The 27,952-nt window shown below is 48.8% G+C and overlaps 1 protein-coding gene across 2 annotated transcripts; it reads left to right on the top strand.

The window, feature by feature from the left end:
- The first annotated feature begins 59 nt into the window (after positions 1-59).
- Positions 60-27,469, top strand: SLC31A1 (solute carrier family 31 member 1). 2 transcript variants are annotated; one of them, XM_059486551.1, is made up of 5 exons: positions 60-90; positions 20,314-20,466; positions 22,614-22,686; positions 23,039-23,207; positions 23,775-27,469. In XM_059486551.1, the coding sequence occupies exons 2-5, from the start codon at positions 20,359-20,361 to the stop codon at positions 23,974-23,976; spliced, it is 552 nt and encodes a 183-aa protein (XP_059342534.1). In that variant the 5' UTR covers positions 60-90; positions 20,314-20,358; the 3' UTR covers positions 23,977-27,469. The 2 variants fall into 2 exon arrangements, with proteins under 2 accessions (XP_059342534.1, XP_059342535.1); XM_059486552.1 differs by lacking the exon at positions 60-90 and adding an exon at positions 6,479-6,533.
- The last annotated feature ends 483 nt before the right edge of the window (positions 27,470-27,952 follow it).

Below are 27,952 nucleotides of genomic sequence, written 5' to 3'. Positions count from 1 at the left end.
GCGGGAACTTGGGGGGGTTTATGGGTCCGCGGAGGGGGCGGGGTTTAGCGGCGGGGGCGGAGCAAGGCCGCGGCTCGTGGCGCTCGCGCGGTGAGTGACGGGCGGGCTCGGGGAGGTCTCGTGCCCCCCGCGCCCCCCACCCCATCCCGGCTGAGGGGCTCCATGGGCGCCCCCCCCCCCCCCCCTCCTCAGGCCGGGACCGGGGAGCTCGGGCCGGGGCCGCCGGGCTCCGAGGGGATGGGCAGCCCTGGGACGTGAGGGTGGAGGTGCGGGGTGAGCTCGGTGTGGGTGCCGGCAGCGCTCCCCGCGCTCCGGGGGAGGCGCTCGGGCCGGCCCTGCGGTTCCCAAGGTGACAGCGGGCCCGGGCTGCCCTTGCCGTGAGGGAGCCGTGACCCGCCGGGCTCCGGGCTGAGCCGCAGGGCCCGCACGGCTCCGCTCAGGGCCCGGTGGGTCCGCGGGGCTCGGGCGGGAGGGCTGGGGACGCCCGGGCGCTGCTGTGCTCTGCTTCTGTCTCTGGGTACCCAAGGGCACCAGCCATGCGCTGCGTTCTTTACCTCCCAATAGTTCCTTGCCTCTGAGCCGGCCCTCTGAAGCAGTTTCCCACGTTTCTCTCGCACCTTGATAAATACACCTTATTGTTGGTTTGCTTAATGAATTTTTTGTAGTCTGGTGTGGTTTTCCTGTGTGGTTTTCCCCCTCTTGGAGAGCTGATATCTCTATGTGCTTTGTGAGACCGGCTGGCTTTAATTTCACCTTAGACACAAATGATGTCGAAATGCAGAAGAACAATGTGCAGGAGGTCAGAATGGCATTAAGGGCTGATATTTCCTGGCTTTGGGTGTTTGCTGGCACTGGTTGGAAGTTTGTACTGTCGGTTACTGACTGGATGTTTGAGTCTTAGCAGGAAGTTGCCAGGTCTGTTGTGGAGCTGAGTTTGCAGTAATTCAGGAGTTTATTGCAATGATTGAGATATCAATAATTCCACTTCTAAATGAAGACGATAAAGGATATTGTTAAGCAGGGTATTGTTATCTCCTTTTATGTTGCAGAATGTGTGATGAATTTAGAATGAAACCTTAAAAGGGTCAGCATCTTATTTCTGTTAAAGAAAACCAAAAGCCAAACCCACAATAATTTGGTGTAAATTCCCAGTGGGAGTAGATTGTTCTCAGCCAGGTGGGCATGAATTTCCTTCCAATGGGAAATGTGCTCCCTTGGATGAAGGGAGTTTGTTGCTTTGGCTCCTGTATTTCTATCTGGATGGTTGTTAATGTAGTTTTGTTTTTTAAGTGCTGAAGACCCATGTGGCTCAGTCCTGGTGTGGTACTTCAATTTACATTTTTTAGGTACAGGAATCACAGAATATCCTGAGCTGGAGGGACCCCCCAGGATCCCCCAGCAGCCCCACCCTGGGCACCCCTGGCAGCGCTGCCCAAAGGCTCCTGGAGCTCTGGCAGCCTCGGGGCCGTGCCCATTCCCTGGGCAGCCTGGGCAGTGCCAGCACCCTCTGGGGGCAGAGCCTTGCCCTGAGCTCAGCCTGAGCTGCCCTGGGTTAACTGAGGCCATTCCCTCAGGACAGAGCAGAGCCTGGAGCTGCCCCTGAGTGGGAACTGCAACCCCTGCTGATTTCTGACCTCAGTTTCCCCTTCAGGATGAACAATCCCAGTGCCCTCAACTGCTCCTGGTGTGGCCCTTTCAGACTCTTCACCACCTTCCTAGCCCAGTGTTATACCTGTGTATATTTCCATTTTTTTTTTTTTTCTACTAGGATTCAGCACTGGCCAGTTTTAATGCCATTGTGGGAAAGAGGCTGTAGCAGCAAAACCTGCAACACTCAGCAAGCATCACATCTCAGCCACTTGCCCTTTTTTAATGTATGCTTTGTTTATAGTCCTCATTTGTATATAAGCGTGCAGTGGGCTTGTGGTTCCACTCAGTTCCCAGGCAGAGGCCAATTCTTCCTGTTTGTGCTCAAACTCCAAGCTCCATAATGCTTACTAGTCCTGCTTTTTGTGCCCAGGTGGATGAAACGCTCCTCACAAGTGTTTATTAGGTTGATTTTTCAGTCTGTTTGATCTTAACTTGCCTCTGCTTGAGCCTGAGGTCAGCAAAGCTTTTGCAGGATTTTTCATGAGTAACAATATGGGATCTTACAGGGTAAGTTAACATTCAAATTAATAATCCCAAATCCTGCCATTTATGATGTAATGTTTCCTGAGGCTTTCACCAGGCTTTGGACTCTGCATTAATTTTTCCCATCCTTCATTAAAAAGGGGGCCCTGGGAATAATGTGTGAATGTTGCTGTTTAAATGAAGATTGGTTTTGTATCTCAGGATTTATTGGTGACTGCTCTGCTGTACATTACAAAATTAAAGTGATGCTTTTTGCTGCAAACACAAAAATTGTTGCAATAAGCAGGATTTTGCTCCTTTTGTTCTCCTCCCCCCCAAAAAACAAGGTACTGAAAATATAAGAACTGGCAGGAGTTGCAGGCTCCCACACAACTTTGGGTTGAGAATGGAGGAAATTTTTACAACCACTTCCTACTCAGATTTGGCTGCTTTTCATATCAGATTTCTCATCTAGGCCAGGTTGGTAACCAAGCTGAGAATTAGGATAATTTCTGCCAGTAGAGAGGAGGAGTTAAATCACCTCTCCAGGCACTTTTGCATGTTTGCTTTTTTATTTTAAAGCTATCATCCCTGACACTGACTCTGACTTGCAATGATACAAGGACAAAGTTTGTGGGGTTTTTTTTGGTTTTTTGTTTTGGAAAGAGGTTTGGGAGGATTTTTCACTTCACTTTTCCCTTCCCAATGGAACTTCAAGATTTGGATTAGTGAGACACTGTATCCCTGAACCAAAGCTTAATGCCTGAGAAGGGAGGGCATTGAGAATAATCTTTGCCAGTTTTACATTACAAATAAATGACAAAATCTGCCATGTTCACAGGGTGAGTTTTGAGCAGGGCCATGAGGAGTTTCCTTTCAGCTGGCTTGTTTTCCAGTCAGCCATTAGGCCCAAGAGAAGACAGAACTTTTTATTCTTTGAACTAAATGAACTATTTTCTGCTTTTCTCCTTGGTTTCTCTGTTTGCTGTGAAGACCCCTCTACCCAAGAGAAAGCTCCATGGCTCTGCAGAGCTGCCTTCCCTGCTCTGGCCTGAAGGTCACCTGAAAGTTAGCAGGAGCCTGCAGCAGAATTTTGGGAAGTTGGGCTGAAGGACATTGCCAGCATGAACTTCTTTCTCCACAGCTCTGCCAGGAAATCACTGGGAGTCTTGGCAATTTTTCCTTAGGGAAGGATGGAAAAGACTCAGTCTAGTTTATCTTGTTTTTCTCTGGAAAATCCAATCTTAGTTAATCCACTCCATTGCCTTTTGTTTCAATCTAATTTTCTGGAAATGTTCCCAATCAGGTCCTGGAGAACATGATGCCAGTGGTTTTTTCATTAACCTTTTTTTCATCTGAAAGCTGGAATCTGTTAATGCAGAGAATAATGGGACTAGTTATTGTAAACAAATTAAACTCCTATTTTGTGTACTTTCTAAAGCCTTTCATTTGTTGGTCCTGGAATTAGATTTTCCTGGTTTAGAAGCCAATCTAGAAGTGGGAGGTTGTGATGAAATAGCTCCTTTTCAGTTTTCCTTTTTTATTTCCAAGTTTTTAATGTCATTTCCCATTCTCTTTTCTTCCCTGTGCTATCAGTTCATATCTACAAGGGTCTCCAGCTGATTTCCAGTGGCACTTCAACAATGTGACTGCAGCCAGAACAATGGCTTTGCTTCCTGCTCTTTTCCTCTCTGTGGGTATAACCTTAGAAAAATCTCACATTTGCTGTATCACAGATGTAAACAGCATTTATCAACTGCTAAAAAAGTTGTACAAGATTACAAAAGTTGTGATCTTTTCCTTTTATTTAAGTGACTAGAGCAGTCCATGGTGGCTCTAGAGCACAGGCCAAATGCTCTGAGTGGTTGAGGCTCTTCTGTTCTCAATGCTTGCTGTGAATCCTGAGAGAGATTCACAAAAATCTCTCTCAGAAAACTGGGAGAAGACTGGGAACAGAGTGGAGCTGTTCAGGCATGGAGCTCACAGTGAGTGCCCCAAGCTCTCCTGAGACTCTGGAAGAGCCACTTCACTCCCATAAAGCCTCTTTTCCCACACTTACTCATTAGTTATCATGGGTTCAGATCTCATTCTCTGATGAGAGCTTGGAATATGAGCTTTGTGATATATTTAGCTGATCTTCTGGCTAACCAGGATAAGGAGAACCCTGGCAGTCTTGGCTGGTTTTTGTGCCTAAGCACTGCATCTCTTGGGGGAAGGAGTGCCTGGCAGATGCACTTTCAGACTTGTTTCACATTAGACAGAATATAATTGGCCCTGGCTCTGTAGGATTAAGAAGTGCTTTGAGGCCACCTGTGAAGTGCAGTGCTCATCCTGAGCTAATGGTGTGAGCAGACTGGCTGGCCTGCTCCAGAGAGCTGGGAAAAGAGCTCCTGGAAAGGGAAACAGCTCCAGCCTCCTCAGGGAGAGGCTCATCCCTGGGACCCAGCTGCTCCTTGTCTGCTGTCTCTGATGGCTGCTGGGACAGTGACAGCAGCTCTTGTCACCCTGGCTGGGCTGGGAGCAGAGATCCCACCACTCACTGGCTTCCCCATTAACCTTCCCTGCTCCAAAAGCCTTCCACTAAAGAGGCTCAGACAGCTCACTGGCACAGCTGCACTGCATTTTTAGCTTTTACTTGGGAAGGAGAAGCACAAACGTGGAGCAGAGTCAAAGCTCCCATTGGAGCCATCCCAGCTCACTCTCTTGCAGCCTGGGGAGGTCACTGCAGTGCTGCCATCAGTGTGGCTCCATGGGAGGGCATTTCCAGTGGGTAAATCAACCCTTGGACATCAGTGATAAGGGAAGGGGGAGCACAAGCTCCAGAGGAACACACCCAGCCTCGGGGTGCAGTGCAGGTGAAATGCAGTCAGTGTTGCAGTCTGGTTTTCTTGGATCCCGTGTTTGTCTGAGCTCCTGGACTAATGGATTTGACAAGACACTGAGTCATGATTTCTGGGTTCACTGCCAGGTGAGTTTTATACAAATCAAATTATCACTGGCTTTGGTGCCCTTCATTAACTTGGGATAAGACATTATCTCAAGAGGATACTGAACTTTAGTGTTTCAGGTGGTGTCACGTGAGGCTGAACTGTGCTGGAGGAGCATGTTACAGATCCTGTAAGGCTGAAACCTGAACAGCTGCAAACAAAGTTAGCTGGAGTTTCACAGCTGCCCTCATCTTCCTGTTATAGGCTTGGTTATACTTGTACAGCCATTTTTGTGCTCTTTTCATAAAAGACACAGAGCAGTATGTGGGATATCCTTCTGTAGGGGTGGTAAAGCCTAATACACTTAATTCTGACTATTTTGCTTCTAGTTTAAAAACCTTTTGGCAGCAGCCTGACTTTCCTTAATTTTCTGAATTCCTCAAGTAAAACCCTCCAGGACATCACAGCAGGATCATGTGCCCTGCTTGTCAGTTGATCCCATTTTGTGTAACTCTTGCTTGAAACCACAGCCCCCACCACGAGGCCCCTTGTGTTGCAGCCCACAGCACAGCTGCTCTTGCACTTTTTCTGCTTTGCCCTTTTTATTTTCCATAGCAGTTGTTGGCTCCAGCTTTCCAAGCAGAGGGGTCCCAGAGCCAGGACCCTGACAAGGTTTGTCCTGTACAAAAAGTGTTGAAGAATTTCTGCACAATTGGTTATTTATTTGCCTTGGTTTTTTTTTTTCTCACTTCCCAATGCTCCTAAAATCTGTGTGATAGCTTTGAAAACATCATATTTCTTCATGATGGGGCAAATGGAGTCACAGGGTGATTTGGGGTGGAAGGGACCCTAAAGCTCATCTTGTTCCCTCCCCTGCCATGGCAGGGACACCTCCCACTGTCCCAGGCTGCTCCCAGCCCTGCCCAGCCTGGCCTTGGGCACTGCCAGGGATCCAGGGGCAGCCACAGCTGCTCTGGGCACCCTGTGCCAGGGCCTGCCCACCCTGCCAGGGAATAATTTCTTCCTAATATCTTATGTAAACCTGCTCTCTCTCAGTTTGACTACTACAATACTTAAATACTAAAATAAACTAAGCTTGGTTTGTTGCAATATCCAGAAGAAAGCAAACCACTAATTTATCTGATAGAGACTTGAATGTTTGAAATGTGTTTTGATTAATGTGTTGGGAAGTAATCTCTGCAATGCACTTAATCAGAGAGTTCTAAAATCTCTTTGCATTTGTGCAAAGATCTCTTGAGGGAGACTCAGGAGCTGCTTCTGCTGCTCTGTGGATCTCTGTGTGAGCATCCAAGTGCTTGGTCTGGTCCTAAGCTAATGTGAGCAGTAGTTAATGATTAGCCTTTGATAGAGATAATGATGTGCTTGTCAGCATTATGTGAGGGTTGAGAAACTTTGATCACTGTCAGACTTGGTGCCTCTCTGGAGAAAAAAGCTCTGCTGGAGTTGGTAGATGGAAAACCTGTCTCTGGAAGAGTAAGTACTCAGCATTTTTTAGCTCTGAATCATTTCTGCTTTGGATTAGCAGCGTTGTGGCTGTCCAGGGGTTTGAAAATGCTGAAAAAGCCAGCATTCAAAGCCCTTTCCCAGAGTGTTTTGTCACTCATAGAAAAATTGTTGATGGCTTTTGTTCTGGCTTTCCATGCCCTACAGTCATGGCTCTTCCTGTCAGAAGAGTGTCACGAGGCCAAGGCTCTTTCAAAGATAAGTTCCTTTCCAGAGAATTGAGTTGATTGCTCTTTTCCTCTTCTTGATACTGGAGATCTACCTTGCTGAGATTGTATTTTCAGTGACTCAGTAATTTTAATAAAACCTCCAATAGTTCAGTTGCATTTTCAAAGGGAGAATGCTCTGTTCTATGGATTGGGGCTATGAATCTTTTCTCTGAACCCTTACAAGTATTTGCATTATTGCCTGGAAGCTGTTTATATATCACTGTACCATCCACTTGCTGTTTGCCAAGATCATGGATCAAGAGTAGGAAGGTGCCTCTGGTGATGGATATTTGCCCTTAACCATCTGCCAAAACAGAGGTTGACTTCCTGGACTTAATTAAAAACCCACTGGAATGGATTTTGCTGCTTGTGACCTGAGTTCTACCTTGCATTTTGCCTAGGAACAGCTTGAGGCTTCTCAAAACAAGTGTTGGAGGCACAGAGAATTTGATTCTTGGCTGTGGTAGAACAGGTTCTTGTGTCAGGGACACTCATGGATGGTGCTGCAATGAACACACATCCATTTTTCCTCTGCAAGAAAAGGTATTTTTCTAAAAGTCAGTCTTGAGAGCTCTTAGGTCTTTAGTCAAAGCCTGCATTTCAGAGGTGACCCTGACAGGAGCTGGAAATCCCAGGGTGTCCCAGTAGGAGCTGACATCAACAGTGGCTGTTGAGGAAAGGTTTGACACAGGCTGGAAGGTGGCGGCTCCAGGGAAGGGAATGGTTGAGTGGCCACCTTAAAATGCTGTGTGTGCACATGGACATGTTTCTGAGGGTAATTACAGACCAACACCTGCCTCAATATGAAAAGAAAGGAGTGAAAGGGAATTGCTCTGCAAAGACACTTTCCCATGTGTGTGGCTGTACTGGACATGGAGAAACGTGTGTGGATTGCTTAAACCAGTATGTGTCATGTCATATGTGTTGAATGGCCTCCTAAAAAATAACCAGGAGTTTTGGAGTGTGGTTTGCTTGTTATTCAGATTCTCAAAACACCTGAAAGTCGCTTCAGAACTTGTACAAGTGTTGTCTTTTCTGGGCTAAGTCAGATTATAATGTTGAAAAGCAGCCAGAGAGGGAAAATGAACTGTGTGAACATGGGCAAGTAGGGTAAGATCTGGGAATCTCCAGTGAATCGCCTGTGCTGGACTCCCTTTTATGAGGCCTCTAATAAACCAGTGCCGTCCATTTATGACCCTCAGGTTTATTTTACCTGCATGGGACAAAGGTATTTATGCTGTTGCAAGATAACATCTGTAAAGAGGCAATAACAGATAACATCTGTAATTAACTGACCTGGGGGTGCTGGTCAGCAGTGACTGACCATGAGCCAGCAGAGTGCCCTGGGGGCCAAGGAGGCCAATGGCTCCTGCCTGGGTCAGGGATGGGGTGGCCAGCAGGAGCAGGGAGGTCATTGTGCCCCTGTGCTGGGCACTGCTGAGGGCACACCCTTGTCACGGACATCTTTTCATAAAAATCCTTTCTTTAGGATTTTTCCTGTCTGAGAAGCTGTAGCTTCAGCAACAAAGTGTAAACAATGGTTATCTGCTGCTGTGGAATGCAACAGGTAAATCTGTGATTGGTCTTGAGTGAATGTTTAAATTTACTGACCACTCCCAGCAGAGCTGTTCTTGCTTTCTGCCTGGACACAGAACTTTGTAATTCATTCCTTTTCTATTCTTAGCTTAGTAAGCTTCTAAGAACTTTTCTCTCTATTCCTATTAGCATAGTAATAATGTAACATATAGCATAAAATAATAAATCAAGCCTTCTAAACATGAAGTCAACATTCTCGCCTCTCCCTTCACCCTGAAAAACCCTTGGAAGCCCTGTAACACACCCTGAGTGCTGTGCCCAGCTCTGGCCCCTCAGCTGGGGAAGGACATTGAGATGAGAGCATCCAGAGGGGACAACGAGGCTGGAGAGGGGCTGGGAGCACAAACCCTGTGAGGAACCCCTGAGGGAGCTGGGGGTGCTCAGCCTGGAGAAAAGGAGACTCAGGGCTGCCCCCATCACTGCACAGCTCCTGAAAGGTGCCTGTGCTCAGCTGGGGCTGGGCTCTGTCTGCAGCAGCGCTGACACAGCCAGAGCACACAGCCTCCAGCTGTGCCAAGGGAAATTCAGGTTGGAGATCAGGGAGAAGTTTTTTACAGAAAGAGTGATAAAGTTGTGGAATGGCTGCCCAGGGAGGTGGTGGAGTCCCCATCCCTGGGTGTGTTTAACAAAGCCTGGATGTGGCACTGGGGGCCTGGGTTGAGTTGAGGGGTTTGGGCTGGGTTGGATTCAATGATCTTGAAGGTCTCTTCCAACCCAATGATTCTGTGTGTGATTTCTGTGTGTGATCCTTCCCCTGTATTAAAGGCCCACTAATGCACTTCTAGGACACATTGAATTATTTTGGCTCTGATGAAACTTGTGCTTCCTTTCTTGGGAGTGCACTTTTTGACTCTGATTTCATTTTGGGTCTCCTGAGATTATTTTACAGTTTCACAGGGTTTAAGGCTCAAAGACACCATGAAATCAATCTGGCCAGAGCTGTTTATGCTCTGTAACCTGGTGTGTCCTTCCCACTCCAGCCAACCATGGAGCAATGGTTTGTCAGGATCAACTTGCAATTAGTTCTCTGTCTTGCATCCTGACATATCTGTCATTCCTTGGAGGTGGAGTGAAGAGCCTGAAGAGCCACAAACAACAATTTGTGTCTTCATCCTGTGGACAGACACGTTTTTGTGGGAGACAGGTTCCTTTCCATGGGTACAAATGGTGCAGGAGGTGTTGAATGTGCAGGAATCTGGATGCTGAATTAGTGGGCATGATAAAGAACCTTGTATGCAAATGGTGAGGGGTTTTGTTTTTGTTTCATTTGGAGAGAAAACTTCTCCCTTCATTTAACAAGTGCCTGTTGTAGGTAGAGGAATACAAGCTAGAAGCTGTTCTTGATTAGGGCATATGAAATAGGAAGTGAAATTCTCTGCTAGGCCTGGTTTTTCTAAGGAAGCAGAAGTTGTCTAATCTTACAGAACACACATCTTGCAAGGGGTTCCAAATATTAATATATTTTTATATTAAAGAGTTTTTGAAGAGTATCACAAGGCTCAGGACTGTCCCATTTGTTCTCAGCAGGATGGTTCCTGCTCTCTGGCCATATGGATCACATCTCCCTGGTCACCATTCCTGTGTTTGGTTGTGTAACATCTGAGCAAAAACCACCACTGAGGATAAGGGAGTATCTGTTTATTCAGGAATTATGTAATCTTGGAAAATATTGGCCACATGGCCCTGCTTTTCTCTCTCCACTTCCTGCTGCTGTCCTGTGTCTCCTCCCTGCTCAGGATCCTTGGTTGTCCTCAGCTGAGGAGTGAGTGCTGAGAGTTTTCAGCAGGAGGTTCCCAGGTGGCTCCTGACTGAGCCTCACCCACCCTCCTGCTCCTCCATCTCAGCACAGCTCTCACTCCCCTGCCCTTTGAGCCATTCTGCCTTGTCTCTGCCTAAACTCCCTCCCTTCCTGCCAGATTTCTGCTCCCTGGGTGCTGAATCCTGGCGATTTGTGACCTGGATTTGTGTTGCTGTGCCCCTGGTGATGTGAGGAAGGGAGGTGAAGCTCTGCTGGTGTGGCCTGCTGCTCTGCAGACCTGGGCTGGCAGCTTCAGAAGGCTCTGAAGTGCTCCTGCAGATGCTCCTGAGGATTGCCTTTGATGGAAACTTGTCAGTCCTAGCTCTGAATTCATGCTGGCCTTGGCTGTAAGGAATTTTGGTGTTTGCCATGCCTTCTGTCCTGGGTGTTTCATAAAGAAATTGTAATGTGGTGTAGCAGTTTGTCTGGGCTAAAATGTAACACCACAGTGTGGCATCCTGTGCCAGTTTTGGTGTCTCTGGTGCTGTGCTGTGCACAGAATCACTGTGGTACAGCATCTCTGCTTTGGCAGCTGTGGGAATGGCACCTCAGCTCTTGCATGTCCTGAGGTGCCTCAATTCTGCCACTGTCCAGAAATGTCTGAGCTCTTGTGTGCCAGAAAGGGGACAGGTGCCTCATCCACCCAGACAGAAAGGGGAACAAAGGACAGCATGGGGCAAATAAGGGATCCAAAAAGGCTGATGGTGGAGGAAATGAAAATGGGATGGAAAACCACTGTCCATGTACAGAATGGAGGAAATTGTGCTCTTGGTGGGCTTGAGCAGGACAAGGCACTCCTGAGTGCAGAGTGGATGTGCTCTGGCTTTGACATCCCACTGACATTGATGTCCTTGCTGGTTTTGCCCAGAGGGCAGAGCTGGCTGGGGCTGTTCTCTTGGAGAAGTGACATGGAAAAGGGGGAAGTTTTGTGGCAGATGAACAGGGAAACTGAAGCGTGTAAGAGATCCAATCACCTTTTAATTGGCACCTTGTCACTATTCCTCTTCAGTGCCTGCTGATACAGCAGTTCCCTTTATGAATACAATCCTGGTTGGCATTTATTGGCAATAAAAGCAACCTGTGGTTGACATGTCTGTTCCTGGCCAGTGCACAGGTGACTCCAGGCCAAGTGAGCTCTGCTTTCTTCCCTGAGCTCCACTTTGGGTTTGCTTGGTTTGTTACAGTCCCTGGCTGGGGTTCTTCAACACAGCCAAGGCTGGAATGTGCTCTGACCCTTGGGAAGTGTCCCACTGGGGACTTGAGGGTAATTTGGGTTCATGCAGGTTGAAAGTATTTGTGTTTTACCAGAATGGGAGCAGATTGTTGCTGAAAACTCCATGTCAGGGCATTCTTGATGTCAACTTCTCCAAAATGATTTTGCTGTGCTCTGCCTGGCTGTCCTTTGTGTGGAGAAGTGTCCCTTGTGTGGATAAGTGTCCTCAGCCCTGTGACAGCCCCAGCATCTGTCTGGCACCCAGAGCTCCCTCCCTTGAGCCAGGCTTCTGTGACAGATGTGCCCTGAGCAACATCTGCCAAACAGACTGTTTTGTAATCCTGCACCCCATGGCATTCACAGCAGCTGCCAGACCCAATCCCAGTGGAATTCCTGGTGTCATGTCCTTCCTTCTGCTGTGCACTGGGCAGGGCAAGGCGTGTGCTGCATTTGCAGAGGCATGGGAATGATCCAGTCACATGCACCCAGTGCTGGACTCTGAGCCCCAAAGCCTGAGCTCCAGACCATTGTCACCACAGCAGAGGGCAGGGAGCTGTGCTGCTGGCTGCTGTCCCATGTCCTGCCAAGAGTGGGGTGCCCTGGGGAGCACCTGCACATGGGGACCCCAAGATCTGGCCCAACAGTTGGGGACACAGATCAGTTTGAGATTGCAGTGCTTCTTTCAAAGGAAAACATTCACTGGGGTGTGTGGGATTCCTGTGTAGATATGAGGAGCTTCTACCCCCTGAATTGCTGGATTTGTGAGGGACAGACTGAGGTGTGACAGTGCTGGTTCTGTCACCTGTTGCTAAAGATCCCTTGTGGAAGGGATCTTATCTGTGCTGCCAAGGCAGGGGTTGAGAGGTGGCCAGCACAAGCAGAGGGGTGTTGGAGGGTAGAGTAGGATAGAAGAGGAGTAGGAATGTTAAGTTGGAAGGTACCTTCAGTAATCATCTGGTGTAGCTGCCTGGTCTCAGCTCGATGGAGGCAGCAGAGGATCACTGTTGGATCTCCGTGCAGAGCTCTGTGTGCATTCCAGGTGTTTGCTCCTGGGCTGGGTCAGACTTCTCTGCAGAAATGAGTCCACAGCCAGGAGGGGTTGGCAAGGACTCCTCAGTTTTGCTTCTCACGAGGATCCTTTGAGTGCTCTGCTGTCTCCTGCAGTTTCTGTATGGCTGAGGAGAATGCTTGACCACAGGGGAGGCTCAGCCTGACTCCCTATTATTTTTTCACCTTTACACAGCTCTTGCCAGCATTTCTCAGCCTTTCCTGTGATGTTACCATGCTTAGAGTCTGAGGTTTTGTGCTCTGCAGGGTTGTTTTCAGCTGCCTTTCACTCCACTGGGCCTGTGGTTAACAACATGGTGTGTGCTTCACTTAATGAAGTTCAGTATATTGTCCTGTAAAGAACAATCTGTCCTGGGTTATTTTTACTTCTTGTTCAAAGATTACAGATTTCCTGAGGCGTCTGCAGAAGCTGGGAAATTAGGAATGACCATCCCCTTCTAGCAAAGCCTCTGACAGAGGGTGATCAGACAGGTTTGCTATGAAAACAAACTCCATCAAAGGGCCATTATTGTAGCCATGCTGAGAGGAAAAGCTCTGGCCCCTCCTCAAGTAATGGGGGCTGTGCTGAGTGCCTGTGACCAGCTTTGCTGGAGTTGTACAGCTGAGGAATGCTTTGATTCAAAGCAGAGGACAGGACTTTAAGGATTGAACATATGCTGATACTTCATCATCTTGTTTTAATCTTCGTTTTAATTAAACATTAATTAATACATAGAACTGCATCAAGCTGCCAAATGATGTGGTGCAGAGTCAGGAAGCTTGTGTGAGCCAGCATCCCAGCTGGAATCCACGGTGTGGAACTGGGGCACTGTTTGGGGTGTTTGCCATGTCTGTGGGTGCTGTGTGATGTGACCGTGCTCACAGGGGTCTCAGATGAGGATCTGACTCCATGTTTCAGAAGGCTGATTTATTATTTTATTATATATATTACATTAAAACTATACTAAAAGAATAGAAGAAAAGGTTTTATCAGAAGGCTGGCTAAGAATGGAAAAGGAAAGAATGATAACAAGGGCAGCTGTCTCAGGCTCTCTGTCCAAGCCAGCTGACTGTGATTGGCCATTCATTATAAACATCCAACATGGGCCAATCACAGATGCACCTGTTGCATTCCACAGCAGCAGATAATCATTGTTTACATTTTGTTCCTGAGGCCTTTCAGCTTCTCAGGAGGAAAAATCCTAAGGAAAGGATTTTTCATAAAAAGATGTCTGTGACAGTGATGGCTCCATATGGAAGGGGCAGGCTGAGCCTTGGGGACACAGCAGCATGGTAAAGAGAGGGACAAACACATTGGTACAAGAAACACAAGGATTTGGTAATAATAAAATAAGCAAATGGTGGCAGCAGGAGGCCTGGGGATGGGTGTTTGGAGGAGCAGGAACTGCAGGGAGTGATTCTGCCTGTGCTGCAGAGAACCTGAGCTCAACTCTGCCTTAAAGCATCACCCCCAAACCTCCCTGGGTGGCTGATGTGGGTTTGCTTCATTCTCCTCCCACATCCTGCCTGTGGGGTTTGTCAGGATCTCCTTAATAAGGGTGTGTCTCATCCTGGGCAAATCCCATCAGCTGTGGGCATGGCTCATGGACTGCAGAGTGGTTTTGAGGTGCCAAAACTTTGTCATTATCTCCAGCATGCACAGCAGTGCTGTCATGGTTCCAGCTGGGATCCTCCGTGGAGGTGAAGGATCTGTGTGGGTTTCTTCCCTCACAGAACATGGAAGCCCTGCACATCATTTCAAAGCCCATTCTTTGCCTGTGCTGGGGGAGCTGGGCTCTGGCTGCTCCCAGCTTGGCTGCCTGTCCCTGCTCACTGCTTCCATCCTGGCATTCCTTCCTCAGAGGCTGCCCAGCCATTGTCTCCTTTTGAACCTGAACACAAGATGCTGTCTGCAGCCCTGCTCAGCTCTTTCTTTGCCCATTATTCTCCACTCCCTGCACTGCAGCCTCTGGCATCTCTGGCTGGACATTCTCCAGAGTGCCTGTCATCCTTCAGAACTTCTGAAACCTGTGGGTGGGAATAGCTCAGCCTGCTCTCAGGTAGACAGGGAGAATCACACTGTGTCACACTGCGGGTTCCTGCTTGGCTCTGCTGATCCAGTTTGAATCCAGCAACCTTCCATGATCAGGGACAAGCCCCAGGAAATCCAAATTTGTCCAGCCTCACCCTCAGTGTGTATTGGAGCTCTGGAGCTGTGCCCTCTCTTTCCCTTTATTCTATAAAGGGAATAAAAATTATCTATTCTATACATTATATTGCACATTATATTGCACATTATATTGCACATTATATTGCACATTATATTGCACATTATATTGCACATGATATTGTACATGATGTTGTACATGATATTACACATGATATTACACATCATATTGTACGTCATATTGTACATCATATACATTATTTATTATATTTATATATATATATATATATATATATATATATATAATTATATATATATATATATATATAATTATATTGATTTATTCTATTTATTATATAAACCCCTTCTGGTGTGTTGAGCTTTTGTGAAGCCTTAAACTTCTGGAAGAAGCTTTAGGATGAGACTCCAAGGTGGTGAGGCAGTACCAGGGCAAGCCACAGTTCTGCTGTGAGCTCACAAACATTCCTTGAGTTCTTAAAATAGCTCTAAGAGCTCCTTCTTCAGGAATTGTGCAAGGGAAACCAGAGGTGTGCAATTAAATGTGCTGGGCACAGCACAGTCCCTCCCTGTGTCTCAGTGCCAGCCTGGGGTTGCTGGAGCTGCCTGGGAGGGTTCCAGGGAGAATTTTCACACTGGGAAACAGCAGAGTGTATCTGTAACACGTGTTGTGCTGCATTACTGAGGAATGTGGTGTTTGTTCCCTGGGTCTTTAAAGTGTGTCTTTACAGCCTGCTGCCACAGCATGAGCAGGTGGCATTGCTGTGTCCCTCAGCTGTGCCTTTAAGCAGCCCTGCAGCTCTGCCTGGCATCCTGGAAGAATCACAAGTCCACCCGTTTGGAAAGGAAGCAGTTAAAGTGGAAAAGTTTGCCAGGAAATTGAATAAACTAAAAGCAGTGCTCAGGTCTCCTGATGAGGAGCTCAGTGGAGCCCAGGGCAGTGAACAGAGCTGCAGTGTCTGCAGGCTGCTGCTGCCCTCCCACTCCATTGACAGCACTGCTGAACAAAAAAGGGATTGGGCTGGGGACCACGAGCTGGGAGCCAGAGGAGCTGGGGCTGCCAGCAGCACTGCTGTAAGTAGAGCAACTCCTGGGTGCCTTTTCCATTCCTTCTGTGCTTTTTCTGTAGCATTCCTTTGTGTCATGCAGCACTGAGCCATATGGGATAATGTAAGCAACAGGTCTTTGCTTTTCCAGCTTGCTATTTTTAATAATTTTCCCTTGGCTTTCTCTCAGGAACTTTGATTTTAATTCTTAGTAAATATTGCCAAGTGTTTCTCACTTGTTCAGAAGAGAGGGAGCTCCTGACCTGTTCTTGCTATCAGAAGTGTTGGTGGAGAGACTTTGGGTATGAATTATTCCAGCTGTTCTGAGCAGGAGCCAGTCCTGTGCTGGCCACTGCAGCAGCACCCTCTCTGTGGGACAACAACTGCTCCAAAGGACACTGCAGAGAGGGGGTTTTAGGCTCTGGTCCTTTTGGGCAGAGCCAGTGGAATTTTATTTCTTGGGTTTTCTGATCTGGTTTAGGAAAGCTGAGGCAGTATTCAGAAGGGAAGAGTTGATGCTGTAATGGGCATTGATTTAGGGCTCCAGTGTAAATCCTGTTGGATTTCTGATTTGGAAAGGGGCTTCATTCCCTTTGGGACTTCAAGGAAGATCTGTTTGACACTGAGCTGATTGTAAAGTACTTCCTGGGAGCTTACTGGATCCTTCCCATAGTGTGTCCTGTTTCTGCATGTCCTGTGTTTCTGCATTGGAAGGTGTATTTTCCTTGGGATTTGCACAGGAAAAACTGTGATTTGCTGTGAATTTTGTGGGACTCTGGATGAACACAGCAGAAGGAATAGATTGGGAAGCTGTGGAGGGGGTTATGTGAATGGCAGTGATCTTTGGCTGAGACCTGCCTGAAAGGACTCTGCTCTGGCTTTGACATCTCATCTGATCCAGCACCTTTACCTGCACTCGTGTGTACCCTGGCACCTCCTGCCTGTCCTCCCCTTCTCTGTGGCTCCTCTGTGGTGTGTGTGAGGTGAGGTGAGATGAGGCAGCACTGCTTTGGTGTTGGCTGGGGTGAGGGTGAGTCCTGGTGCTGACATTTTGCTGCTGCCAGATCCTGCTGCACCTGTGCTGAGCCAGCCTGGTGTGCAGAGCTGCCACGGCGGCAGGGCTGGGACAGAAACCTCAGAGTGAGCAGGGCCTGCCTGAGCTCCTGCTTAAAGAAAGAGAAGTGTCCTGTGTGCAGCTCTGAGTCTTGCAGTTTTCCCTCAGAATCTGAGGGGTTGTGAAATGGAGGCTGTGGCTTCTCTCACCTGGGGTGACAGCACTGAGAGGGAAAGAAAGAAGCCCTGGAGGAGAATTTCCTCATTCCTCTCTCCTGTTCCACCCTGTTTGTTTTCTTAGGCAGTAGGTTACTGCAGAGCACAGAAATCACTGTGTGTGTGTGTCCCTTGTGGTAAGCACACCCTGGGGTCTGTCCCCTTCAGGTGTTCAGGGTACCTGAGCCTGAGGCAGCCAGGGGCTGTGGCAGGTTCCTCTCCAGGGCTGCATGCTCAGGAATCTGCTCCAGTGCCTCTCCCTCTCAGGGCAAACATATGGAGCAGGCAGCAGCCAGAGATCAGTCACCCATTCAGACAGAAATACCTGCTGAAAGGCTGCCTTTGTCCAAGGCTAAGCCTATTTAAAGAATTTACAATAATAGAAGCTTGTGGGGGGTGGATTTTTTTCTTTCAGGTATGGAGTCAGCCTTGTTAAAGCACCACCTTCTTGTGACACACAGAGCTCCACATCTGTCAGCTTATTTCTTAGGAGCTGTGCAAACCAACCAGGGATTTGCAGCTTGTAATATCACACACCCATTAACCTGCTGTTGCCCTATATATTGTTTTTTACCTTGAGACTTAGGTAGGGATCTCCCAGGTTGTAAATCAGAGTCTGATTGTCCACTGGAAAGGATTTATTTTTAAACAGAAATTTAGCCATTTACCTTCAGTGACACAAAACACAGCTGAAGTGGCTCAGGTGAGGTTATTTACTCTTAAGCTACTTAAAACCCCATCCTTTCAGGATCTCATAAAATGTCCTTCAGCATTGGGTGACTGCAGCAAGGGCTTGGATTTGGTGTTGGAGCACTGGGATGGCAGAGTGGGAAGGAGATACCTGGGTGAGGGTCAGGTTTGCCCTTTGTAACCTGTACCAAGGCACAGGCAGCCACTCCTGAGCACCTGAGCATGTTCTTTGTTCCTCCAGAGTAAATATCCTGAAACACATCCACTGTTTCTCCCTTTCTGCAGACAAATGATGATTAGTGAGAAGGAAAGGAGTGGAAAGCTGGACACAGCCCGGCCATGAGGGCAGTTTTACCTGGTAACCAGCCAGGGCTTCTGTGGAGCATTTTGGAACCTGCTGAGCTTGGCAGGAATGTGAAATCCTAAAAGGAATAAATAATCATTGGACAGAAGCTGGTGAGGATGTTGTATTCAAAGGAAAAGCAATGGATCAGTCAATTGAGAGAAAAGGGAGGAGACAGGGACAGCTCTAAACTCTGCTCTGGGCCAGGGACAGGAGCCAGGGCACGGCTGGGGCTGGGCCAGGGCAGCTCAGGCTGAGCTCAGGGCAAGGCTCTGCCCCCAGAGGGTGCTGGCACTGCCCAGGCTGCCCAGGGAATGGGCACGGCCCCGAGGCTGCCAGAGCTCCAGGAGCCTTTGGGCAGCGCTGCCAGGGGTGCCCAGGGTGGGGCTGCTGGGGGGGCTGGGCAGGGACAGGGGCTGGGCTGGGGGATCCTGGGGGTCCCTTCCAGCTCAGGATATTCCATGGCTCTGTGATTCCAGGAGATTTTGGCTGCAGGAGAGGGGAAGTTCTTGTTACGTCTTTCCTCTCCCAGCACATTTACCTTTGATCCTCAGGGTAAAGCACTTGGGCCATTCTTCTTCCTTCCCTGATGCAAAAGACAATTTGAAGTTTGTGTGTTTTGGCAGAGGATTCTTTTCCCAAGTGTTTTGGGACTGCAGTTCTAGAGCCTGAACATTTCAGCTCTTGAACAGGATAATCTTCCAAGCTGTGCCATGTGGAAATCACACTGGGCATTCTGCATTGGTGTTCCATGGGCATTCCATTCCCTTAGTGAAGTTTTTCTCTGTCAGCTGAGCTCCTGCTTGCATTATTCTCTCTCCTATTTATCTCCCAGTGAACTTTTTTCTGGTCTCAATATTTAAGCACAAATCAGGGACAAAGTGAGCTAAAAAATATTAGCAGAAATATGGGCAGGGAATTCATTCTGCTTTAGCCAGTGCCATTGGATTCCATGATTCCAAGTTACTGTCCAGGGGAGTATTGTGAGGTTGTCTGATGAAATAAGAGATGGGCTACAAACTTCTGCACAGAGATGGAGAACATACCTGAGCTGTGGGTACCTGGTGTCCCTTCTTGGTGCTTCCCTGCATTATTTAATTTCTGTATTTGCAGGGTATTACTTCTGTCTTTCTCGACTTTCTCCCTGTCACTGCTGACTTTGTTTCCTTACCTTCCCCAAATCTTTAATTTCTCTCATTGCTCACTCCAGTTTAACCCCAAAGCCCTTGGATGTCCCTGTCATGGGGCTGCCCTGGCCCTGCTGTTCTGGGCCACCAGTGGCCCCTGCACAGTGTCACTGTCACACACTGAGCCAGCTCCACCACCAGGTGCCTTTCAGGGCTTTATTTGCTACTTCCAGTTCAGAAAGCTCTTCTAGAGTCTCATTTCCTCTCTTCAGTCTAAATATAGCCACGCCTACCTGTTCAAACACAATGCTCATTTTAGCTTAAAAAACTGAAAAACCACACTTGTATACTCTCCTGATGGTTTATGTGGAAGGAAGTCTGTATCTCATTTCTTTTTAAACTTTAATTTGATGAAGTGTCCAAGCTTTGTTTTTTATTTCCCTTGGTTTTACTCCAGTAGGACAGATGCTGTGCTTTCAGGACTGACTGGTATTCCCAGGTTATTTTCTCTCCTGTTGCTGTTTGAACCTGATGATTTTCATTTCCCACCAGCAATTGCCAGCCCAGGCAGTGCTGGGCCAGGCTGCAGCAGCCATGCCCACAGGTGACTAGAGAGGGTATTTTTATTTATTTATTTTTAGTGTATCCAGACATCCCTGATTTGTGGTAACCAGATTAAGGATTGGGACTGGCAGGCTCTTGAGTGTTTCTCTCACTGTGGGTAATGTGATTACAGGGGAGATGTGGCAATGTGAAGCTCATGGAAATGAAATTGGATTGCCTGTAGCTGTTGCAGACCTTTGCCTGACAGTAGGTCTTGTTCCAACTAACACAATTTCTGTGTTAAACATGTTCCCAATAAAATGCTTAACTGTCAATTAAGAGAAATCCTGTAATCTGATCCTTTAGTATATGCAATTTAAAGTGGTGCTTGTGATGTTTTTGCCTCTTGAAAGACTGCTCTTGGGAAGGGGCTCTGGTTTTTTCCTCGTGTAGATAAGAAATGTTCCTTTATGCTGATCTCAATCAAATGAGGCTGCAGAGGGACAAACCTCCTCTGAAGTGTCCTGCTGTGTGCTCTCTGTAGCCAGAGCAGGACCATGAGGGAGCTCCAGGAGTTGTCCAGAGGCAGCAGCTCTCAGTGTCTTGGAATATTTTCTCATGCAGCAGCAGTAGAGAAACCTCATTCTGTTCAGAAAAGGGCTTCATTGTTTGTTTGTTTTTCAGGGTCCCACTTTTCTATGTGCCTTTGTGAATCTCTCTGTGCTCAAGATGTCTCACCACATGAACAGCTCCACACTGCCAACCTCACATCCTCCTGAGCACCAGCACCCCACCAGCACAGCCTCAGGCCATGGGGGCCACAACATGATGATGATGGTGAGTGTGGAATTCACCAGAGAGCTTCTCCTTGTCTGTGTGCAGAGTAACCTGTCCTCTTAAACACTGTGCTCTGGAGAGCTGGAAATGAAGCTGAGCTTTGGAAGGCAGGAATTCATCCAGGTTAACCCCAGATCCCATTGTGGGTCTTCTGGATGAAGGATACAGAGCAGGAATGGATTTCACAGCTGGAGATCCTTTGGCAAAATTATCTTTTCTTGGAAAAAACCTTTCCAGCAGCCAGCCTGGTGTCTGCTCTGCAGCCAGCTAAGGGCAGAAATGCAAAGCAAGATTTTTCCTGCAGGAAACAGATGGATGGAGTTCTCCAGGCTGGCAGGGGGAGCCCCAGGCAGCCCTGAGGGGGTTGCCCAGCAGTGTGAGGGGCTGTGCTGAGCTGTGCTCTTCCCTCCTGAACCCTCAGAGCACACTGCTGGGAGCACAGCAGTGCCAGGGCATTTGCCATGTTGGCATTAAGGCTGCATTGGTCCTGACTCCTGCTGCTCCAGCTGGCTTTGATTGCAGCAGGTTCAGACTTGTGCATTCTGGCATCACTGAGGCTTTCAGAGATCCTGGCAGAGTTTCCATGGAGGTGGCTGGAGGGTCAGTGTTTGTGTGTAGCCAGTTCTAGGAACTTTTTCAGCTTTTTCTCCTTTTCCTAAATACTTCTGGAGTGAGTTTCAGATTATTAAAACATGCCTGTTTATGATGAAATTTCAAAAGGAGGGGAGAGAGGGCACATTTCTATTTCATGTGAGTGTTCTCAGGAGTGGATTTTGCAAACCATCAGTTGGGGTTTGTTTGCCAGCTCTGTGCCTGAGGAGAGAACCAAGAATCTCTGCTTCTATTTCTATTGCAACCAGTGTCAGAGCAGGAGAGGAGAGCACCAGAACAGCCTTGGTGGGCATGGCCCATGTGGGGCTCTCAGTCCAGCACTGCCACTGCTCTCCTTGTGAGCTCTTCCCATCATCTCAGCTCAGTTTTGGCATCCCTGGGCCATAACTTTCCATGTAAATGTCATTTCTTTACAAATGTCAAGTGCTCACTGGATAGTTACAGGACCCTGCCCTGCCCTGCAGCTGAAAACTGTGAGTAATTGCACCAGATTTTGAATTCATATTGCAAATAAATCTGTCAGGCAAGGCAGTACATAGGTGGAGCATCTTAGATAACAGACTGAGCACATTTAATGTGTGTTTTCCCAATCCTCACTGGTACCAGGTAACAGGCTCAGGTTCACCTGAAGTTCTTTGCTTTATGTGGGTTTTGTTTTAAATGTAAATATGTTCAATTCATTGAAGAGATGAAAGTACTCTCTAAAAGGTGTTTTACAGTAAATTCTGCTCTGGGGAAAATGAGCTGATTCTTATAGATGCTGAAATGAATCATAATTCTGAGCTTCAGCAAATAACCTTAATTAAGCAACGAGGGAAGTTCAAAGAGAAGTTCCTCTTGCTTGGTCAGGACTTCCCATGTGAAAACCCTGTGTGCAGCTGTGCCCAAGACATGCCAAGCTGTTTTTACCTAGTTTGTATCACCTCCAGCTGCTCTGGGGATCTTTGCTGTTTCCCCTTCCCACAGCATTCCCTGTGCAGGCTCAGGCGCCCTTGTTTTCACCCAGGGTAGCTGTGAAGTGGCCTCTGTTTGCCTCAGGATATTGGGAATTCCATAGGGAGACAACAACTGGCACAGTGCAGGAGGGGACCAGAGGACTCATCTGTGCAACCTCACCTGTATCATCCAGACAAGGTCCAAGTGGGGAGGGGAAAGTGTCCTGTACCCAGTTCCTGAGGGGATGGGGAGCCAAGGAGGAGCTCCATGGAGACATCCCCAGTCCCTGAGCACTGCTGATGCTGAGGGAAAAGGGGCTCCAAAGGCAAGGAGAAGGCACTTCCCTGGAGTCCTGTGAAGGACAGGGCCTCCTGCCCAGGGCTGCCTGAGGAGCTGGAACTGGAGCCTGGAGCATCTCATCCCTGCCTCACTTGTGTGTGTTACACCAGATCTGCTGCAGAGTTCCTTGGAGTTTAGGTGCTGACCAAACAAACAAATCTGAGTTCTTGTTCTGATACAAACCCCATTGCCACACCTTGCTTGAGCTCCTTGGGATGAGCTCTTCACGCTCATCTTGGTGTTCTTTGTGTTTTGGGCAGGCCATGACTTTCCACTTCAGCTGTGAGAATGTGCCATTGCTGTTCTCTGGACTTACAATCAATTCTCCTGGAGGTTAGTAACACTGTCTTGTGCAGCCAACAAAAGGTTTGCAGTTGGTGTTTCAGGATCAACGTTTCAGGAATTACTTTGTTACTTGTGCTAAAATTCTGTGGACATGCTGTGTTGAATCTGGTCTAAATGACATCTGTGGGGTGAAAGAAAAATTTTTAGAGTTCAAGAATTTGGTTTTATTAGCAAAAGTGATTGCTGCTTTTGCAGTGAGAGTGTGGATGAAATTCCCATTTCCCTCCTATCTGTGCATGCACACGGAGCCTGGCCATGGCCTGTGCAGCACAGTTCAATCACACAGTGGCTCTGCTGCCATTCTCCTGCCCAGAGACAATGGTGTTTCCTCTCTTGTCAGAAATGGCTGGTGCTTTTGTGGCTGTCTTCTTCCTGGCCATGTTTTATGAAGGGCTGAAGATCGCCCGGGAGTGTCTGCTCCGGAAATCCCAAGTCAGCATCCGCTACAACTCCATGCCAGTGCCCGGCCCCAATGGCACCATCCTGATGGAGACACACAAAACTGTGGGGTAAGGGCTGCACTTCATCCTAAAGCAGAGCTCTGCAGCTGGAACTGGCACAGAAGGAACTTTGTGCAGCCAGTTTTGATCTCTGGAGAGCGTCCTGGCTCCAGACTGGGGTGCTGCGTGGCTCTGGAGGATGAGGGACACCTGGGCACCCTCAAGGATGGGGGAAAAAGGAAGAAAGCAGCAAGGAGCCAGATGGGCTTGGGGTTTTTGTAGTGAACACATCTGGGGGAGTTCTGAGGAAGTTTGGATGTTACATCCAGTGACTCTGACAGAAAACGCTCAGAGTCCTTTTGTTGACAGGTAGTTGTGTGCAGCACAGGAGCCAGTCAGCTTTTGAATGGGGTGGGGGAGTAAAAGAAGCTTGGCAAACTATTTCTCAGCTAAAAATGTGTCCTCCCAGCAAGCTGCATGGAAAACCACAGCTCCAGGTGCCAGGAGTCCCTGCCCAGGCTGGTGTCACCTTCTGTGCCACCCCACACCCTCCTTGCTGCCCTGGCCGCTTTCTCTTTGGGGATGAGCATTTCCCACCTGTTCCTTTTGCTGACTTGTTTGGGTTTGTGTTCCCAGGCAGCAGATGCTGAGCTTGCCCCACCTGCTGCAGACTGTGCTGCACATCATCCAGGTGGTGGTCAGCTACTTCCTCATGCTCATCTTCATGACCTACAACGGGTACCTGTGCATCGCCGTGGCCGCCGGAGCGGGCACCGGGTACTTCTTCTTCAGCTGGAAGAAGGCAGTGGTGGTGGACATCACAGAGCACTGCCACTAGCACTGGGGGTGCCTCTCCACCCCTCTGCTCCCTGCCAGTGCAGCCACACGAGGACTGGAGCATTCCTAAGCTGCCAAGAGAATCATGATAAAGAAAATCAACTGGAGTTCACTACAGGTTCCTGGAGGGGTGCAGGGATGTGAGGAGCTGGGACACGCTGCTCCCCTTGGCTCCTGAGAGTCCATGGCAGCCATTCCTGGCCAGGATTTGCTTTATTCTTAGATTATGCTGTGATTGAAATTAGTTGGCTGACAGAACTGTAGAAATTATTTTAAAAGGAAAACAAAACCATTTTATTTTTAAATTGTAAATGCTCATCAGTGAGGGTTTAATGAACAGTAGGAAAAGATCAGTTGCCAATAATGTGTGAATGGCTGTTTTAATTTTGATTTTTTTTCAATGTGTACATAATGCCAGGGGAAGAGATTGCCCTGGCATTGTGGCTTTTGGGGCCAATGACACCTTTTGCTGTAGGACTCAGCCTCAGAGGAAGATTTGGTGCTGCACATCAGACACATTCAGGTGTGTCCTGGCAAGGGAGGACTTTGACCCAAGGATGTGAGCTGTATGCTTCAGGGATTGGATGAAATTGCCCTCCAAGCCCACCAGAGATGATGAGTGCTGTCAATCTGATGTATCCAGCAGCTTTACTCAGCCCCCAGGGAGAACACTTGAGTTGGGCTGCTTTCCCTTGCCAATTATGGAACAGATAATGGTTCTGTATTTACAGGGCAGAAAGATTCCCAATAAAGCATTGAAGCCACAGGTACTTCATGTGGAGCTGCACCTGGATGGAACTAGGGCCAAGCTTTGGGTTACTAGAACTGGTTCTGTGAATGAGGCAAGAGCTAAATAATGATTTCATGACACTAAAGTGAAAATGGCTGGAGGGTATTCCTGGCTGGAGGTGAAGAGGGAAAACAACCACATTCCTGTAAAGGAGAGATCTGGGGAAGAGGAGAAGGAAAATACAGGACTACAACAGCTTTCAGCGTCTTCTCAGGTGAAATTTGGAGCAGTGTGGGCCAATCAAAAACTATTCCTGACCCAGATGGCTCCTCTTTATCTGGATAATCACAGTGTGCCCATGCTGGATGTGCAGGATCTCAGTGCAGTGAGGGAACTCAGTCAGGGCTGTGGGCTGTGCCCAGGCTGTGAGGGGGCAGAACCACCCTCCTGCCAGGCCAGGCTTGGGGAGCAGCCCTGGTTTAGCACCTGGATGTTAAAAAGCTTGTGCAGAGCTGGAGGTGGTGGTGAAAGCTGGAGTCTTCCCTCTGCCCAGATTGCCCAGTTTGTGCCTGGAACTGGCTGGAAGGGAAGACAGTGGGAATTTGGGAAGGGCACTGAGAACAGGCAGCGCTGTCAGGCTGGGACTGGTGTCTGGGAAAGGCCATGAGAACAGGGAACCCTGCTGGATAAAGCCTCTGGGCACACACAGGAAGGGTTTTTTCCCCTGAAGATGCTGCTGGTGACTTGTGGCAGCAGCTGTGTGAGGAAAATTGATCTTGGAATGATTTTTTAGCCCCTGAGCCTTAGAGGGTGAGGCCATCATCCCTGTGTACCTGGTGCTCCGTGGTGCTGGTGCTGCTGTCCCTGCCCAGAGCCCACACTCTGTAAGGAAATCACAAGTGCTGCTACCAGGGCTTGAGCTGCACCTCCTGAGAGCCCTCCTGGGCTGATGCCAAGTGTTTGTTTGGACATCTTGTTTGCTCTGGACAGTGCAACTAGAGAATAAAAGGAACTGAGTTAAAAGCAGGCTTCGGTTCCTATGTAGCTGCTTTCTGTAGCAAATTCACATCTGAGTGAGAGAGGCAAAGTTCTTTTCATGGAAAAGTTCTAGCCACCTCCTGCTGAGGGACAGGAAAAGTGCTAAAGTGCTTCCTTCCCCAGTCTGATCTTTGAAGGGATTCTGTCTGTGACAGAGCCTCCTGTGCCCTCTCTGCACCTGTCACAAAGGTAAAACTTTGCTGTGCCCTCCAGGCTGCCATGGAGGGGAAACCTCACCCTCCCCATCCCTGGAAAGCTGGGAGGAATGTTAGTGTTGGACAGAGAAAATGGACAATCCCTTCCCACTGCTTCTGGAACTGAGAGGAAATCTGAGTGTTGGTCAGAGAGAACTGGAGCTGTTAAAAGCTGGAGATGGTGGTTGATGGGGGAGGTTTGCACCCCTGGAGGAGCTCAGGGTGACACTGCCACTGCTGCCCTTGGTTTTTCTGGAAGGGGCTGCAATTGTTGCCATCACAATGACAGGCTGGAGTGAGGAGTGGCTGTGTGGTGGCACTGGTCACCTCATATACCTCTTGCTGTGTCTTTCTTTGGAAGAGAAGCTGCTTGGCCTGATCTTGCTGTCACCTTTTAGCCACTTTTCTGTGTATCCAAGTGGCCAGACTTGAATTCTCTGAGGGATGATTTGGAGATCAGGCTGTGGCTCTTCAGTGTCATTCTGGTTCTTGTTAAGCTTTTCTGTTTGTACCACCTGTGCCCTGGAATTGTTTCCCCCAGAATGAGCTTCTCTCTGCCCGTGCTGTCCCCAGAGGGGGCACAGAGCTTTCTGCAGCATGCCCAGGGAGGGGACACTGCCCTGGCAGGGCACGAGGCTCTCAGGTGCCCCAGCTGCTCCCACAGCCTGCACGAGGGGAGGTTTGGGAAGGTGAGAGGGGAGGTGGCTGAGGAGGGCAGGTGAGGCTGTGTCCCTTGTGCTGAGGCTGTGTCCCCTGTGCTGTGTCCCCTGTGCTGTGTCCCCTTGTGCTGAGGCTGTGTCCCCTGTGCTGTGTCCCCTGTGCCGAGGCTGTGTCCCCTGTGCTGTGTCCCCTGTGCTGTGTCCCCTCTGCTCCGAGCTCCTGGGGCTCAGCTGGGGAAGGGCTGCTCCTCCTGCCATGGCTGTGCTTTCCCAGTTCAGTGTGACAATCCAGAGCAGCCATCGGCCTCCTCTGTCCCAGCCTCCCCTGCCACCATGGCAGCACGGTGTGTCCTCAGCCGGGCTGCTGCGTGCTGTGGCACAGCCTGAGCAAAACCTGAGCGAAGCCTGAGCAAAGCCTGAGCAAAGCCTGAGCAAAACCTGAGCAAAGCCTGAGCTCCCTCTGGCGGGATCGGCAGCTCTGGGACAGCCCCAGCCCCTCGGCTGAGTTCAGGTTTGTCCTGGCAGCACGGGGAGGGCTCCAAGGATGACCCCCGTGTCCTGCTCGGGTGTCTGTCCTGCTCGGGGGTGACACCCTGTGCCCGTCTCTGTGCCCTGCACACGCAGTGTCACCGAGGAGGGAGCTCAGAGCAGCTGGCCCGGTCCCTCAGAGGGCTTTCGTTGCTTTTCTTTGAGTGCCTTTTGAGTTTGTCTGGAGCCAGTCCCACCCAATCCAGCAGGATTTCTAGTTTTGTTTACAGTGGACTGTCAGGTTTGTTTTTATTCTTGCTCTTTGTGGCGGTAACTTGTCTGATGTTACTGTGAATATCAAAAATCTCCTGTACATAATTAACCAATAAAATAGATTGCATTTTACTCTGGTGGGGCTGTGTTTTGGGAACAGTCCTTGGTGCAACCCTGGGAGGGAGCAGCAGGGCCCAGAGCTCCTGTTCAGGTGCTGGGGGTGGGTGAGCAGCAGCATCCCCTGGGCCTCCCCAGCTCCCTGGAGCTGCTGCAATGGGGATTCACTGAGAAATCTTTGTTCCAGCTCAGTCACACTTTGTGGGGAGGGATGGGAAGAGGAATTGGTGCCTCCCAGATCTGCCTGCCCTGGAGAGGAGTTTATGGAGCTGTAACAACCTCTGAGGTGTCCTCTGAGAGCTGGAATGGCAGCCCAGCAGAGCAGCCCCTGATCAGTGTATTGGTGTTAGACAGAATGCAGCTTTTTGCTAGGCCAGCCTGGGGCTCCTTCCAGTTGGAAAAGTTTGGAGTTCTGTACATTTCCCCAGCCTGACCTGGAATTTGATGCACCTACAACACAGGAAGCCTGCATTTAACTGAAGTCTGCTTTGGAGGAAT

Source organism: Ammospiza nelsoni, chromosome 20, assembly GCF_027579445.1.
Source record: "Ammospiza nelsoni isolate bAmmNel1 chromosome 20, bAmmNel1.pri, whole genome shotgun sequence".
In the NCBI taxonomy this organism is placed as follows: domain Eukaryota; kingdom Metazoa; phylum Chordata; class Aves; order Passeriformes; family Passerellidae; genus Ammospiza; species Ammospiza nelsoni.
This window is presented reverse-complemented; position numbering and strand designations above follow the sequence as displayed.